This window comes from Gossypium raimondii, chromosome 1 (assembly GCF_025698545.1).
Source record: "Gossypium raimondii isolate GPD5lz chromosome 1, ASM2569854v1, whole genome shotgun sequence".
Taxonomy (NCBI): Eukaryota; Viridiplantae; Streptophyta; class Magnoliopsida; order Malvales; family Malvaceae; genus Gossypium; species Gossypium raimondii.
In genome coordinates this window covers 49,748,392-49,766,208 of record NC_068565.1, presented here as the reverse complement: position 1 = coordinate 49,766,208, position 17,817 = coordinate 49,748,392, and the positions used below count along the sequence as shown (strand labels likewise).

General features: G+C 33.3%; 1 protein-coding gene across 1 annotated transcript; it reads right to left on the bottom strand.

Annotated features, from left to right (window-relative positions):
* Positions 1 to 1,529: 1,529 nt before the first annotated feature.
* Positions 1,530 to 5,673, bottom strand: LOC105786322 (B3 domain-containing protein At2g36080). The gene is made up of 3 exons (XM_012612700.2): positions 4,819 to 5,673; positions 3,966 to 4,153; positions 1,530 to 1,796 (listed from the first exon to the last, which is right to left on the bottom strand). The coding sequence occupies exons 1-3, from the start codon at positions 5,432 to 5,434 to the stop codon at positions 1,746 to 1,748; spliced, it is 855 nt and encodes a 284-aa protein (XP_012468154.1). The 5' UTR covers positions 5,435 to 5,673; the 3' UTR covers positions 1,530 to 1,745.
* Between the last annotated feature and the right edge of the window lie 12,144 nt (positions 5,674 to 17,817).

Below are 17,817 nucleotides of genomic sequence, written 5' to 3'. Positions count from 1 at the left end.
GACATTTTAGTATTCAAATTTCTGAAATTAAAAGTAGAGGTAGTAAAATTTAAAAGTTTGAAAAGTATAAGGACTTGGGGTAGAATTAGACCTTGTAACTTGAAGCTATATATCTATATACTTGGTATCAGCTTCAGCTGTTTGTATGATTGAATGATAAAAGAATAGTGATTAATAAAATGGTTTATAGTGAATGCTGAAATGTGTGGTAGGATTAGAAGCTAATTGATTAGGGAAGGTAGTGTTGGTAATTATAAGAACCTTATCTCTTATTAAGTTGGTGACATCAGAATCTTGAAATTCCACGATTGAATATTAACCTTGGTGTGCTCTGTCGCTGTTTATGGTGGCTTAAGGTGTTGGTTTTAGAGACGACGACGACGACGACGACGAAATCGTAAAATCTTGAAATAAATGATAGAAAAGAAAATTGTAATGTGAATGCCCGGAACCCAAGACCAACCAAGCGAGATCCCTGTCCCATAGGGCATTTCATGGCATGCAAGTAGACTGAAATTCAATCAATTTAATCAATTCTATTTTTTTTTAGAAAAATTCATTCAACAATTTGAAAACGAAATCAATCCAACTTGAAATAATCAAAATTGAAAATAATTTAAATAATTAATCCAATATTATTAAAAGAACCCAAGTCTTAAATTTAAATGATTTAAACTCAAAGCAATCCAAACTCAAAATTAACTTAAACGTAAGTTACCTAAAAAAAATAAAACATGAATTACACAAGGTCAATGGTAGTTTACAACATAGGTGGTGCAAAGAACCGCTAAAGATTGAAAGTTTAGAGGTGATATGTAAGCAAACTAATGGTTAATGTTTCTTGCTCGTGTCTCCTTTGATCTTGAAAAAGAGAGTATTTATAGGAGAATAAGGGTTTAAAGTGAGTCACTCATATCATGATTGCCTCCTTAGTGGAGTTCAATTAACATCCAAGTCACGGGGTATAAGCTAAATGTAATGATGTGAGGTTGTTGAGTTTGGAAAGTTAAAAACATTAATAAGATTAGATATGAGAAGAATTAAATCTAATGTGATTATTTTTGCTTGTACGGTGATAAGATTTTTAGGTCATGGCATAACTTAGAATTTTTAATATTTTTCAGTATTTAAGATGTTGTATGCGGAGCTTAGCTTTTTAGCAATGTTGTAGGTCGAATTTGCCATAAATCATGATTATGATTAATAAAACTAAAATCGTAAAATAGATACCATAAAACATCACATTGAGATTGATAATCATGTCCTTGTTCAGTTAAGACAAATTGATTGAGAGAGAAGAAAAACACTAAAAAGAATGGAACCCTATGCTTACCTTTACTCTTGCAATTTCACTTAAATCTTTCCTACAACTTGCAATATTTGCAGTATCCATTCAAGGGACCACTTTGTTTTTATCTTTCTATATTTGTTCTTTAGAATAAATTTTTAGGTTGTTCCTTTCACTACATGATCATCTCTTCTGCTCTGCAACATAAATATAAAAAAATGTGGTTGAAAATAGAGTAAGAGAGTATGAAAAATCTATCTATTTCTTGAAAAAAAGAAGCTTTGGCTACGTTCGAACATATATATAAATACTATTACATGGATGTCATGCATCTAACTCAAGACTGCCACCATCGTCTCCAAGTTGCGTATATATTCATTTAGCATTTCTTTGTACTCTTTTGACCTTCAAAGTTGAATTAAGTCAAATCCATGGATTTCAAACATCTTGAAAGCCTTTATGCTCTATGATTATTCATCTGGTTCATATCTCTTGAGAAACCAATATCCTTGTACAATCACAAAAACAAAAATCAATTACATTGTAGTCACCAAATATGCTTTAATGAAAAAATCTACAAGGATTATGTGTTTGCCTAACTATTATGACCAATATCCCTTGACTCAATCAATCATATTTGGAGGGTATCTTTCATTATTATTGCAAATCTCCCACTGCTACAAAATCTTCTTCACTTGGAATTTTTAACTAGCAATCTCTTTCACTTCCCAATTTCATCAATTTTATTTTTGTTGAATTTCTATGGGTGAAATAAATAACAAATATTTTGTATTTGCTTGAATCAATCAATCAAGCAAGCAAAGCTTCTGTTTGTGATTCTTGGAGAGTACTTCACCAAAATTGAATTTTTTTAAGGGTGTTTAGTGTTTTTCTTTGTCTCTCTAAGATAGTGGTATTTGTATTTTTATATGATATGGGTATTGTTCATTGATATGACATACTAGGTAGGTTTTATGCATATAGACGTATATCCTACTCTAGACCTAACACGTGTTTATACGGTCTCATGCATGTGTAACTTTGCAGGAGAGTAAGCTCGATCTGCAAGCTCAATAGAATCCAGCCCAAATCCATTCGGGTTTTTGGGCCGGTGATGATAATTATCCTAACAAAGGTTTAATTCAATCATGCCTTGTATTTAAAAATTGAAGGGAAAATAATAAATAAAATGAAATGAAATAAAAAAATTTTGTTTAAACCTACCACATATAATAATGATTTCTTCTAAAGAAAAAATCATAGCAAATCCCCTAAAAACTAAATATAATAATTATTATTCCATTTATCCATTTTATTTCATAAAAATGCGTTTTCTTCTAATTTCATTTGTGAAATTTTTGAAAATTATTAAATTAATCTATTTAGTCTGCATTTGGTTTCAGAAAATAGAGATTTTTTCCTTTTCAATTTTTGAAAAGAAACAAAATTAAAATTTTTAAATTTAAAAAAACTGAAAACCAAAATATGTAAAAAAGAGAAAGAAAAGGAAATATATTTTATTTTATTTTATTTAACAAACCTGGTTTTTTTTTTCAATCTTCAAAATTAAAAGTTTAAAATATTTTCTTTAACCAAATATAATATACGATAATTATTTTTAAATAAATATAATAAATTTACTATCAAATACAAATTCCAAAAAGTAATCCCGAAATCCAGCCGAATTGGACAGCTTGATTAGGGCAATGAATGTCTGATTTTATTTTATATAAAAATGGTAGGGGCTAAAGGAAACCACGTCTCAGCTTAATCTTTAATTAAGTAACCCAACTAGTGCAATTAGGCGACGTGGCAAGTAGTCAACTCCCAAAATTATCAAATTGTTTGTCTCATTACCACCAGCAACAAAATCCAATATTTTAATAATTAAACCTTATCTTTTACCCCTTAATTAATTTTAATAAAGATTAATGATAATGTAGACTAAGAATATACAGTAAAAGCATCATGAAGGATTGTATTTTTTTTATACTAAAAAATGAACAAATTAACCCTTGTACTTGTATCGGATCAAAGAGGGTAAAAATACCATAGAGACCCTTATATTAGGTGTAAGATTGCAGTCTCCCCTCCTTTACTCAAAAAATGAGCAAATTAGTTCTTGTACATTAGATCAAAGTGCAAGCTGGTTCTTTCTGTTAAAAAAGTTATTCATTTTTGTTGTTAAAAACTGGCATGGCTGACAGAATAACCAAATGATGACACACGACATACCGCATGTATCTCATTTCGACGTACATGAACCAGTTTTTAACGGTAGAAATAGATAAATAAAAAAAACCTTTAATAGAATGACCAATTTACTTTTTGATTTAACGTATAGGGACTTATTTGTCCATTTTTTAGTATAGGGGGCAAAATGCAATCTGACACCTAGTACAGGAACCTCCATGGTACTTTTACTTATCAAAGAGCAAACTAGTCATTGTATGTAATAACGAAATAAATGTGAAACATCATGTGTAACTATTTAATTCTTCTATCAGTCACACTAGTTTTTAACAGTAGAAATTGATTAATTTTTTTATAGAAATGATCAATTTGCTCTTTGATCTAATGTATAAATATTAATTTATTCATTTTTTACAAAAAAAAAATTAACTTCTAATACAAAATCTCAATGATAATTTAATCAATAATATATATACGTGCTTACCATGTAGTTAGAGGTGTAGGATTGAGAATAAAAGTGGTGGGTGGACGTTGGACCCTGACTCGATACCGACGAGCTATCGGGCGTGGATGGCTCGGAGGAGTCATCGAGGTGGCACTCTAGGTTCACCCCAAATAGCCGCAATAGCCTCTTTGGGTTCCCACCTGGCCCTTGATTTTCAGCCATGCTTCCTGCATTTGTGACACAAATTTCAAAACACATGCTCCCATGTGATAACGTCAATAATTTTCAATAACCCCACCTCCCCTTAATTAATACTCAAAACAAACAAATATATGTTATCACATGTAAGTTGACTTGTGTTTTAGTCTTCAAGTAAAAAAAAAAAAAAGGGGATTATTCGAGTTAGATTTTTATTTTATTAAAATTAGAACTTAGAAACTATCACTCTAATTATTAAAAGATTATTATTGCGCATGAAATAAAATCCAAACCACAACCACCACATTACTCCAATATAATTGGAAAGTGTCCATTTTTTTTGCATTATTCAGAATTTTATATTAAATAAAACTATTTGAAAAAAATAAAAGTATTATAAAATTTTATATTAAGAGTCAAATTGTATTTTACCTTCTATTTATTCAAAATTAATTTTGTATATTAAATTTAAAAGTAAACTGACCTATCTTTTAAAAATTCATTTCATTTCTACGGTTCAAAATTAATCTCTATAAGTCAAAATGAAATAGACATGACATGTCACGTGTGACTATTTAATTCTTTGATCTAACCGGACTAATTTATCCATTTATCCTGACTTTTAATACAGGTTACTTTAAAAAAAATGATAAAAAGGAGATAATGTTTACAAATGTGACAAAAAAAATAATACCTGCATGAAGACAGTCATGTTGGTATGGCACGTTAGCCCCATGGCATTGGCCTTGAATGTGCCCAGGATAAGGATTCCCTTGATACAATCCTCTACTACTGCTCCACCCACCATTGTCACCACCGCGGACGCCGCCGCTGTTATTTCCCAACTCGGCGTTCCCGCCATCCAGTGCGGCACCGCGCCTCCTCCAACCTATAAACAACCTCTCAGCATTGAGACGATGTCGTTTGAATAAAATAATGTCACCTGCATCGAGTTGCTTCTCTTTAACGTATCTGCTCCATCCTTTAGTCAACACGTAGCTTTGGCTACTATTCCAATACGAGTAACGGAAACGCCAACACTTGCCTGACTCGTCCTCGAAACTCAGCAACAAGCCTTTGTTATCGACCACCGAGTCACCACCGCTGCCGCCCAACGGGAAGTGTTTCTCGGCGTGTTGTTTGGGGATAACGAGGCGGTTCAACTTGCCGACGTCGCTGGGAGTTAAGGGTTTTTCAAACATGGGTTCCTTTTCATGGTCGTCGAATTGTTCGTATTCGTCTTCGATGTGCGACGAAGGGATGTTTGAAAAGAAAGACATTGAAGGCTGGTAGCTTTGGGTTGGTTCCATGAATGAAGTTTTTTTTGGGGGGGTTGGGGGGGGAGGTTGATTTTCTATAATGGGAAGTGGTGGGGATGAAAATGGCTGAGAAAAAAAGAGAGGTAAAAGATGGGAGGAGTGGGGGGTGATTATGGGTTTGATATAGAAACTATTTGATTTTGACACTCGACAATGAAAGAGAAAATCAGAGCGACAACAACTCAGAGATAAAATATGAGAGGAAAAAGAAGGTACGAGAGTACTTCATGCCTCAGGGTTTTCCCCGAGAGAAAATTTTCACTTTAAATTTTCTTATATGCTGATGTACATTTTACCATGTGTATGAAATTTTATATTTTAAAAGGGTTAAATAAAATAAAAATGTTTGGATTGGATTTGGATGGAGATTTGATTTTGGTACCAGTCCACATTTTGAATTGATTAGGAATTGATACGTACGGTTTGAATCGACGATTGAATTGGAATTCTTTTATTTTTAAATTTTTAAAGATTTTTAATCGAATTAGTCAAATCGATTGATCAATAAACTTGTAGCCTAATTAGTTCGATCACTGATCGAATTTAAAAAACATTTGGCCAAATGCTCAAATTAGACCTAGTTTTTTTTATGGTTGTTTATATAAGAGCCAAGCTTTTCAAAATAGTCATAAAATGACCAAACATTTATGAAATTGCTTGTTTTTCACGCATTTCAATTCAACTTGTAGTAAAAATTAGGTGACTAGTGGCTACTACATGTTTAGAATAAAATACATGAGAGATTATTCAAATATTACTTAAAATGAAAGATAAAATAAAAAAATTAAAACATGATATATGGCATTTGAAAAGTCTTTATTTGAGCATTTTTGAAAAAGTTTGACTTTTATTTAACTATTTTAAAAATTTAATCTTCATTTAAGCACTTTCATAAAAATTATATGACCATTTTGAAAATTTTAACCTTTATTTCCAAATAATTAAACTCGATTTAAAGATTTAATCTTTTAAATACATCAAATATAAACTCTTTTAACTATTATATTGCATTGTTTGAAGGTTGGATTATTTGGGTTTATTGTTAACCAAGCTTTTTCTAAATAAAAATTGGGCTTATATTTTTAATTAATATTTAATGATTAAAATATTTTATTTAAATTTAATTATAAAATTACAAAATTAAAATAAAATCATTTTACATTTTAACATATACTATATTTTTATCTTGTGGTTATTGGATGTAATTTTAAAATTTTATCATGTAAAGTTTCACTTCCATCCATGTGTTCCATTTTTATTCATCATTTCCAATTCAATGAATCGAGTTTAGAAGTGGATAAAGCATCTTATAATAAGTAATCCAAGAAGTAATCTCCTCATAGAATATGCTAGCATTTGAGAATAATTTACACATTTTAGATTGGGTAACAATAATTGAAAATATATTATGTATAAATATTATTTTATTGAAAATAAATCTAAATGGTTAGATTGTTAATAGGCTAAGTCGAAAATTATTTTAAGAGCCAACAATGAATTATAATTTTTGAGATAAAATATAAGTTTATCTTTATATTATCTTATGATTTGACAAAATTTAAAAGGCCTTTATAACATATTAATATAAATCAACATTATCTGTAAATCATCCAATTATCATAAATTATTGGTGGTATGAGAGGTTGAGATTAGAGTTTTTACTAAATGTGATGTTGAGGGTATTTATAAAGGGAAGATAATTGGGCACGGGTTCCAACTATTGATTTCCCTGCGCTATGAGTATCGTGATAAAGTATGGATGTCAGCTTAAGTTACTATTAGAGTTGACTTGAAGGGACTAGATAAGATATATATACTGGATGTGATGAATTGATAAATGTCATTGAGGACCTGTCCTAATTTATCTTCTACAAATTGTGTAAGCCCACTAAATGAGACATGATGATTAAGTGAGGTCATGGGGTCGAATTCTTTTAGCGAATCATAATGAGATTGTATGTAACTGGATTCCTATAATGGTCAAATGCTCTAATAAAATGGTCTAAAGCGAGAATATAACAAATATGAATTTTGTGCAATTAAGATTATTGCGATTATATCAAGCGAATTGTTTAGATATATTTTAGTTTATTTATTTAATAATTCGATTATTAATATATTTATATAATGATAAAATATGATTGCAAAACCTTAATAATTCAAATGAATATATAATTATAATAATTAAATATAATTATAATTTAAAAACACAAAAAAATCCATTTTAAAAGATTGGGAATCGAATCAGAATGGGTAGAAGTGGAGCCAAACCTCACGCAATATGGGTAACGATGGATATAATGTTTGAATTTACATCTCAATGTGTTATTTAAATTCAAATTCAAATATTATTAAATTAAATATTTAAATTTGTAATCTAAATTATCTTGTCTAATAATAAACGGTGCATATATAGGGAGGATAAAAATTATTTGCAAAAGTAAGACTGTATGCATAAACAAAACTAAAAACGTGCTACAAGATAACACGAGTCTAAAGCGACTCATGAAATTATTTATTATTTTGAAATACTCTCAAAACATAAATAAATTAAAAAACCGACGAAGAGTCGCTCACTTTTTAAGAGAAACTACTTGTGGCCGATGAAGTTTTAACGACAACATATATCGTCATCTGTCTATCACAACTTGTGAACACAATAAAAATACTCACAAAATATATTTACATTCTCAAAAGAATGAAGTTTGGAGACTAGCACTACCATTCTATTTTCTTTATTTTAGTTTGGCTTGTAAGTAAAAGAAAAGGAAAGACGGAAATAGCATCTTTTCAAACAGTGAAAAATATGATACTACAATATAAAACTGACAAAACAAAGAACATGCTTGTTAGGTTTATGTTCAGTGAAAACAGATATAAGAACAGTAAGGATCAGTAGCAAAGAAAAGGAAGCTTTGTTTTTGTAGAAAAAGTAGTTAAAGTGAAAAGGACAGGGAGAGACACCCTTGACCTCAACAAGGAGTGGTCTGTCTTCCCTCATAAAGCTGTTTTTTAATTATTTGGATTTTTTAGGGTTAAACTGAATATGAATTTAGTTGCCTATATTTTTTCTTTTTCCAAGTTTAAGACAACCAATTTCCAGGTAGATTCAGACACCCTTTTCATCTTGAAAAAAAAATGGACTGGTTATTAAGTACATGTTTGTGAAAAAACATAAATAATACATGTTTGTTTTTGTGCCAGGCTTTAATATCATATACTGTATATTTTGTCTAATAGACCCAACGTGTTCATCCCATCTCACTCACTGTCTTCTTCAATCATCAAATAGATTTATATTAGGTAAAAAATCAATAAGATTGCATTTTGACTCTTGGCTCAAAAATAGATAAATTAATATACATATCGTTAAATTAAAAAGTAAAAGATTTTTTAAAATTTCATCGGTTTATACGGTTAAAAATTTGCATGGCTAACGAAATAATCAAATTATGACATGTGGTGTGCTACATGTACCTTACATTACGATAGAAATTGAAAGAATTTTTAATAGAAAGATAAGTTTGTTGAACTATACTTAACAAGTATAAACTGATGAATATTATCAGTATTTCATATCTCATAAGGGTTCTCAGTACATGTATTTATACAGCAGTCACTACACCAAAATAGGGATATAGCGGCACTTTTAGCGGCGTTTGGACAAAAAACGCCACTAGTAATCGAGCATTAGCGGCATTTTACGAAAAACGCCGCAAAATATCGAGCATTAGCGGCGCTACATAAAAAAACGCGGCTAAAACCAAGCATTAACAGCGTTTTACAAAAAGCGCCGCAATAGAGTCACACAGAACGACGCCGTTTTCATATATTTGGGAACATTAGTGGCGGTTATTTCCAAGCGCCGCTAAAACTCCGTTCTACAGCGGCGTTTTATACAAAGCGCCGCAATGGAGTAATACAGAACGACGCCGTTTTCATATATTTGGGAACATTAGTGGCGGTTTTGCCCAAGCGCCGCTAATACTCCATTCTTCAGCGGCGTTTTACAAAATGCGTCGCAAATACAGTAACACAGAACGACGCCGTTTTCGTATATTTTGGAACACTAGTGGCGGTATTTTCCCAAACGCCGCTAATAATCCGTTCTACAGCGGCGTTTTGCGTTAAGCGTCGGTAAAGTACCGGTTTTTTAGCGCGCTTTGCGTCTGCGCCGCTAATGGTCTTATCTTTAGCGGCGTTTTCATAAACCGCCACGATGCTCGCTCTAAAGCGGCGTTTATGGAGAATCGCCGCTAAATTTCCGGTCTATAGCGGCGTTCACGGAGAAGCGCCAGAAATCTTAGTCTATAGCGGCGTTTGTGTAAGAACGCTAATTAGGAATAGTAGTTCATTCTTTTATATATTCTCAATTAATGTTTGAATTATATTATTATATTATAAGTTATATATTATGAAACATATATATATATATATATATATATTAATATTGTGTTAGTTACATATGTACATTTGTTTGTTAGCTTAAAAGTAGAGCATATATTAGGATCTAAATTAAAGTTGTTATACATTATATTAATTTGAATAATTTCAATAAGTTATAATAAATTATAATGTTGGTTATATTTAAATTATACATCTTGCATAAAATTGAAATAATTTTATAAATTCATATTCTTGTATCAATTTAAAATAATGTCATAACAATTATCAAAAAAAAAATCTACTAAAAATCATTAAACTTATAAATAAAGACATAAATAAAATAAATTAAAAAATTAGCGGCGCTTATACAGAAAACGCCGCTGGAGAACAAGATTTGTGGCGTTTATTGAGAAAACGCCGCAAAATGTGTAAACGAAACGACTTCGTTTTTATACTGTTTTACTGGCATTAGCGGCGTTTTTACAAAAACGCCGCAAATGAAAGTTATGTATTTTAGGGTTTTGGGATTAATATTTAAGTTTTGTTGTATACGGTTTGGGGTTTTAGGGTTCGATACATAATGTTTATTAATTTAGGATTACAATTTTATGTTTAGGGTTTTGGGTTTAGGTTTACGGCTTGAGGAATAGGGTTTAGGGTTTGAGTTTACATGTTAGTTTTAATGCGAGGTTTACGGCTTATAAGATATATTAATGATCAAATTTATTGTTTTACGGCTTGATGTTTTAGGGTACAAAAGCAAAAAAAAACAATTAAAATTAGATGAACTTTTTACTTCTTATTATGTCACTAGTATATAAGAGACAGGGTTATATATATATAATATGCCACGATATGCATATATATATGTTATATATTATACATATATTGCATAAAATTGAAATAATTTTATAAATTCATATTGATGTATCAATTTAAAATAATGTCATAACAATTATCAAAATAAAAAATCTACTAAAAATCATTAGACTTATAAATAAAGACAAATAAAATAAATTGAAAAATTAGCGGCGTTTATATAGAAAACGCCGCTATAGAATAGATTTGTATCCAAACGACTTCGTTTTACATGTTTATTAGTATTAGCGCGTTTTGTAAAACGCATAAAATGGAAGTTATGTATTTTAGGGTTTTGGGATTAATATTTTAGTTTTGTTGCATACGGTTTGGGGTTTTAGGGTTTGATACATAATGTTTATTAATTTATGATTATAATTTTATGTTTAGGGTTTTGGATTTAGGTTTAGGGCTTGAGGAATGGGGTTTAGGGTTTGAGTTTACATGTTAGTTTTAATGCGAGGTTTACGGCTTATAAGATGTATTAATGATCAAATTTACTGTTTTACGGCTTGATGTTTATGGTTTATGGTTCACACGTATTGATAATTTGAATGTTACAATGCTTGGTTTTTGCCTTCGGATTTGCATGAATTTTACGAGTTAGCTAGGGTTTAGCCTTTAATTTTAATGTTTACGGTTTATAGGATTAATAGCTTGGGTTTTAGGGTACAAAACCAAAAAAAAATTAAAATTCTTTACGCTTTTTACTTTTTATTATATATGTCACTAGTATATATGATTATAAGTGATGGGTTATATATATATATAATATATGCCACGATATATATCTATGCATATATATATGTTATATATTATATATATAGTGTAATGCATAAAATTGAAATAATTTTATAAATGCATATTACTATATCAATTTAAAATAATGTCATAACAATTATCAAAAAAAATCTATTAGAAATCATTAAACTTATAAATAAAGACAAATAAATTGAAAACATAGCGGCGCATACGTAAAAACGCCGCTATAGAACAAGATTTAGATGCGTTTAGTGGCTTTTATTAAAACCCCACAAATATATTTAATTGAAACGGCGTCGTTTAGTGAGAGATCGATTTACGGTATACCCCTCTCCCGCCAATTTCATTTTCCTATTCTAAAATCCCTAAGTTCAAATCCCTAACTCATAAACGGTTTTGCTTTCTCCCATTTCAAAAATCAATTCAGTATCTCTTTCAAATTTAGTTGTTTTTTGTTTCAATTTGTTGCAAAACTGATAAAAACCGGGTTCGTACATTCCGTAGACACAGACAGTTGACGGAGAACGTCGAGGAGCATCGTCGGAATTGGTGGTCGGGGTAATAATTGTTCAAGGTTCGCTTTCCCCATTCTGCCTCCGTATACATTGGGTTTTCCCCAATTTGTTAATTCTATTTTTCCTTCCCTGTTATTGTCTGAGAAACCGACATTAAAAAATATACTGCTTAATTATAGGGTTTTCGGTCTTCCTCTTCAATTTTTGTTCATCGTTTTGAAGGTAATGTAATGCTTCGAATGTTTATTTATTTTCTGAATGGTTTCATTGGTATTATTCTGATTTTATAGGGTCTATGTTTAGGGTTTCATTCAATTCCATTTCGTTGCTTCCTTTTCTGTTTTCTGCATCGTTTAGCAGGTGAGGGATTTAGGTACAATTTCTTTCTAACTACTGACTTGACAATTGACTAACTTCCTTATAATACTCTAACATTCTCCTGATCTTCTCTTTTTCTTAAACCAATCATCTCATCTTTGGTTGTTACTCGAAGAGCACTGCGAAGACCTGCAAACTGCTTGGGAGCTAGAGGCTTAGTAAGCACATCAGCAATCTGATTAGCAGATGGAACGAAATTAACCTGGAGTGACCCATCAACAACCTTTTCTCGAACAAAGTGATGATCAATCTCAATGTGTTTCACTCTTGCATGATGCGTTGGATTGGCCGACATGGACACTGTAGACGTATTGTCACACCGGACCGTTGGTGCATGAGCCATGCAAATTCCTATCTCATCTAGCAACTGTCGAATCCATAACACTCGAGACACAACCGCCGATCGCGATATTCAACACAGAGAAGACACGGACACAACAGGTTGTTTTTTTTAGTACCATGCTATTGGATTTGGTCCAAGAAAGATAGCGTAACCTATGGTAGAGCGTCTATCTTCAACAGAAGAGGCCCAGTCTGCATCTGAGTAGCAAACCAACTTGAACTGTCTACTGGAAAAGAACAGCCCATGATCCATTGTACCAGCTAAGTATCGAAGAACGCGTTTAACAGCTTTCCAGTGAGCTTCACTAGGTGAGTTCATGTATTGACTTAGCTTATTAACACAAAAGGAGAGATCAGGCCTTGTAACACACAGGTATTGCAACATCCCTATAGTGCTACGATAAAGACGTTCATCAACTACTGTCGACTACCATCAGAAGCTATCAGCTTAGGATAACTGATCATAGGAGTAGGTGTGTTAGCAGCACCCTCCATCCCTGTCTTCTGAAGAATGTCCTGAACATACTTTCGCTGGGTGAGAAGCAGACCGTTAGGCATGTGCTGCACCTCAATGCCAAGAAAAAAATTAAGAGCACCCAAATCTTTAAGAGCAAACTGTTTATGTAACTGACATACCACATCATCAATAGCTTGAGTGGAATTACCAGTAAGAATAATGTCATCAACATATGCCATGAGAAATAGTTGACTGGTGCCAGACCTCCAAATGAATAATGAGGGATCTGCCTTGGATGCTCTAAACCCCAACTTATCTACCACAAACTGTTGAAGTGTGTGAAACCAGGCACAAGGCGGCTGATGCAATCCATACAAGGCCTTATTTAACTTACACACTAATTTCTGACCATCCGAGCCACATACCTCAAAGCCTGGTGGCTGATCCACAAAGACTTCTTCATCAAGCTGTCCATTGAGGAACGCATTATTCACGTCCACCTGTCTTAGTGACCATCCGTTCATGACTGCAACAACAAGAACTGTTCGTATGGTAACAACTCGAACTACTGGATTGAATGTGTCTCGAAAGTTAGTTCCAGCATGCCGCGAGAAGCCTTTAGCTACTAAGCGAGCTTTGTATCTTTCTATAGTACCGTCTGCTTTCTTTTTCACCTTGAACAGCCACTTACAGCCAACAGTTTGGCGTTGAGAGGAAAGAGTACATAGTGTCCAGGTGTTATTGCGAGCAAGTGCATTCAACTCAACAAGAACTGCTTCTTTCCAGAGAGGATGAGCCATAGCAATATGAATGTCCGTAGGAACCTCCGATGGTAAGTTAACATCACTCATATAAACCTTCAGTTTAAAGATGCCTGCTTTGCTGCGTATGATCATAGTATGGGTATTTTGTGGGGCAGGAATGGGAGACGGGAGAGACACTAAACCTGATTATGGCTGAGAGACTGACGCATTTGTGGGAGTAGTTGACACATTTGTAGAAGGACCATGCTGTGAACAGACTGGTGAATTAGGTAAACATGAAGGTGAGGCAAAATTAGGTTGACTAGGGCATTGAGACGATGGTACTTGAGAATGTGAGCTAGGAGCTAGGACCATTAGCCTAGAACTAGTGTGAGGAGTTGTAGTGACTGAATTTGGTTTGGAACAAGTGGCTTGAAACCCAGACTGGTTTTCATGAAATGTGGCATGTTTAGCTATGTAAATGCGACCTTTGTTATCTTGACACTTATATCCTTTATGACTATTAGAATAACCAAGAAAAATGCAATGAACAGATCGAAATTGGAGCTTATTTTTGTTATATGGTCTAAGGTTTGGAAAACACAAACATCCAAACGTTTTAAGGAAGGAATAGTTGGGCTTGATTTGGAAAAGCTTCTCATAAGGTGAAACATATCCTAAAGGTGCAGATGGTAACCTGTTAATGAGGTATGCATCATTGCTAAAAGCATCGTTCCAATATGTCACTAGCATTGATACATGAGCGAGCATAGAAAGCCCAGTTTCAACTATCTGGCGATGCTTGCGTTCCACCAAACCATTTTGAGCTGATGTGTAGGGACATGTGAGCCTTTGCAGAATTTCATGCTGAGCAAGATAGGGTTGAAGAGCTTGGAACTCACCCCCACCATCTGTTTGTAATGATCTAAGCTTCACTCCAAGTGCCCTTTCAACCTGCTTGTGAAAGAGAGGAAACACAGTAACAACGTCTGACTTCTTATGCAAGAAGTATAACCATGTAAATCTTGTAAAACCATCTATAAACGCTACATAGTATCGAAACCCATTGGACGTTATTGGTGCTGGACCCCAGACATCTGTTACAACAAGCTGCAAAGGTGCAGTATATTGAGTCTCGGAGGAGGGCAAAGACTGTTTATGCTCTTTACCTAATCGAAACTTCACACATGCAAAAGAATATTTATTTTCATGAAAAGCCATATTACAACTTTGTAATGCTTTAATCAGTACATTTCTGCAGGGATGACCTAGTCTAGCATGCCACAGACTTAGAGGAACTGAAGCATGCGTTTGAAAACATCTAGCTGACTGACTGGATGGATTAGTCGTACGACTTTTGTTGAGATAAAGCTTATACAAGCCACGATGAAATGAGCCTTGAAGAAGCACCTCCTTGATCTTTAAGTCTCGAACTTAACATTGTGAAGGACAAAATTCAAACATCACTTGATTGTCTTTGGTGAACTTAGACATGGAAAGCAGATTCTTAGTTATACCAAGAGTATATAGTAAGGACTTCATATAAAGCGGTCGTGTCTTAGTAATAAGAGTTGATTGACCAGAACATAACACAGGCAGAGAGTTACCGTTGCCCATATACACCCTACCTGGTCTATGACGAGAGGTGTTATCTCCAAGGGACTCCACCGAGTGAGTGAGATGATGTGTTGCCCCAGAATCGGGGTACTAAGTAGAATCTCCAACTGTATCCGGAGTAGCAACCATGGCATATGGTGAAGGAGCAGGAACAGCCACAAACGGACCATGTTGTACTGATTTACTAACAAAAGAGTTTGGCCAACTAGAGGGAGAAGGTACCTGATATGACCAGTTAGAGGATGGAACCATAGAAGGAGCAACCATACAAACATTAGCTTGTGGAGGGGGCCTGTAGTTGGTGTTTTTGTAGGACGAGTCAAACTGGTAGTAGCACCGGTCCACAAGATGCCCGATTTTACCATACAATTGGCATTGAAATCGTGTACTGGAAGAACAACCACGTCCACGACCACGAGAGTTAGATGGTCGATAAGTCTATGTTGAACTATCTGGAGCAGAAGTAGCAGGCTGCTGAGAAACAAGGTTCGCAGAGCTAGGGACCTCAGCCATTAACACTTGCTGTCGAGACTCAGCATCAATCAGCATAGTCATGACACTTTGAAGGCTGTACAGCGTTGGGCTGGCGACAATGATAGAGGCAATTGGCTCATACTCAGCTGGTAGCCTATTTAATATTGCTCTGATATGTTCATGTTCGCTGATGATTTCCCCACAACCAGCCAAGTTATCACAAAAAGACTTAACTTTCATTAAAAACTCTCGCATAAAGAGATCACCTTTTCGCTGTGAATGTAAAGCACGACGATAGAACATTAGCCGTGAAGTAGACTTACTGCCATACAAGGACATAATAGCGTTCCAGATCTGCACACTTGTATCTAGTCCAATGAGATGAGGTAAAATTACTGCACTAACTAAAGATAGAAGCCAAGAAGCGAGCGCACTATCTTGCTGCTCAAACCTTTCAAAATTAACATTTTCTTGAGACACCCCATTATCATCAAGAACCGTCGAGGGAGGTGGAACAGTATGTAAATCAAGAAACCTTTACAGTCTATAAGCCTTTACTGCCAAAAGAATTTGCTGACGCCACAAAAGATAATTAGAGTCATCAAAAAGCACACTAACCTTCTTGCTTGAGAAAAACGTACTATCAACAACACCAGCAGATGATTGAGTGGCCATCGTGGGAATAGCAGAGTGAGCTGCAGAAGGACTCAACGAAGGATCCATGCGAACAACAGATGCACAACAACCTTAATCCAGGAAAAATCTAACCTCTGATACCATGTTGAATTATACTTAACAAGTATAAACTGATGAATATTATCAGTATTTCATATCTCATAAGGGTTCTCAGTACATGTATTTATACAGCAGTGATAACTGTAACTTCATAACTAACTAACTACTTACTAACAACTAACTTGACAACTGACTAACTTCCTTATAATACTCTAACAAAGTTTACTCTTTGATCTAATATATATGAATTAATTTACTCTTTCTTTTAGTAAAAAGGGCAAAAAAGTAATTCAATTTATAATACACAAACCTTGATAATACTTTTATCATTTATATTAATGTCAACCAAGAAATTTTGTCTTGATTAGATTCAATAATTATTCTTTCTCTCATGTCATTGATAACAAGTTGAATTTGTATGCTTAACGTACCAAATTTCAGTAATTTTTGCTGCAAAGTCTGTAATTTTTGGTTAATTTTATCAAGTACGTAGTTAGAGCATTGAAATTAAAGTTAGCAAGCAAATCAGTTAAATTGGAGCACAAGAAAGAGGGGCCAAATTAAAAATTTTGAAAAATTTATGGCTGATCAAATTTTCTATTTGACTTTGTAAAAGCTAGACTCAAAAAAAATCTGATATAAAATCCAATTTTATATGGTTGGTTATTAGATGAATTAGACTAAATTTAGTATATGGTATGTATAAAAATACCTTGTATGGTGGCTTTAGAAAATAGACTGGAAATTGAATGAAATTTATTTCTTTTTTTTTCGTTCGAACGTAAAAGCTAGTGCAGGCATTCTGCCATTCTTTTTCATTTCTTTACTTTGGTTTAATTGTTTCTCAAGTCTTTTATCCTTTCCACCATTCAACCTTACCATTCAATCCCTTCCATAAACCAACAAAGCATGATTAATTTCATGCTCAACTAATTTCCCCATTTAGCTTTAGCCTGGTTATCATTCTGACAAAAAAATCGTGAAATATGAATTCGCACTAAAAAAAACATTTCAATACGATATTTTCTATCTTTCAGATATATGGAATGGTCACAATCGTATCTTAAAATTAATTCAATTTCAATTCAAAAAGCGTGCATTCGATTG

Excerpts from the sequence above, each read along its gene's own strand:
- LOC105786322 (XM_012612700.2), bottom strand. The coding sequence starts at position 5,434 with ATGGAACCAACCCAAAGCTACCAGCCTTCAATGTCTTTCTTTTCAAAC. Across the intron at positions 4,154-4,818 it reads ACATGACTGTCTTCATGCAG|GAAGCATGGCTGAAAATCAA; the intron begins GTATTATTTTTT and ends TCACAAATGCAG. Across the intron at positions 1,797-3,965 it reads CCTACACCTCTAACTACATG|GATATTGGTTTCTCAAGAGA; the intron begins GTAAGCACGTAT and ends TGATTGTACAAG.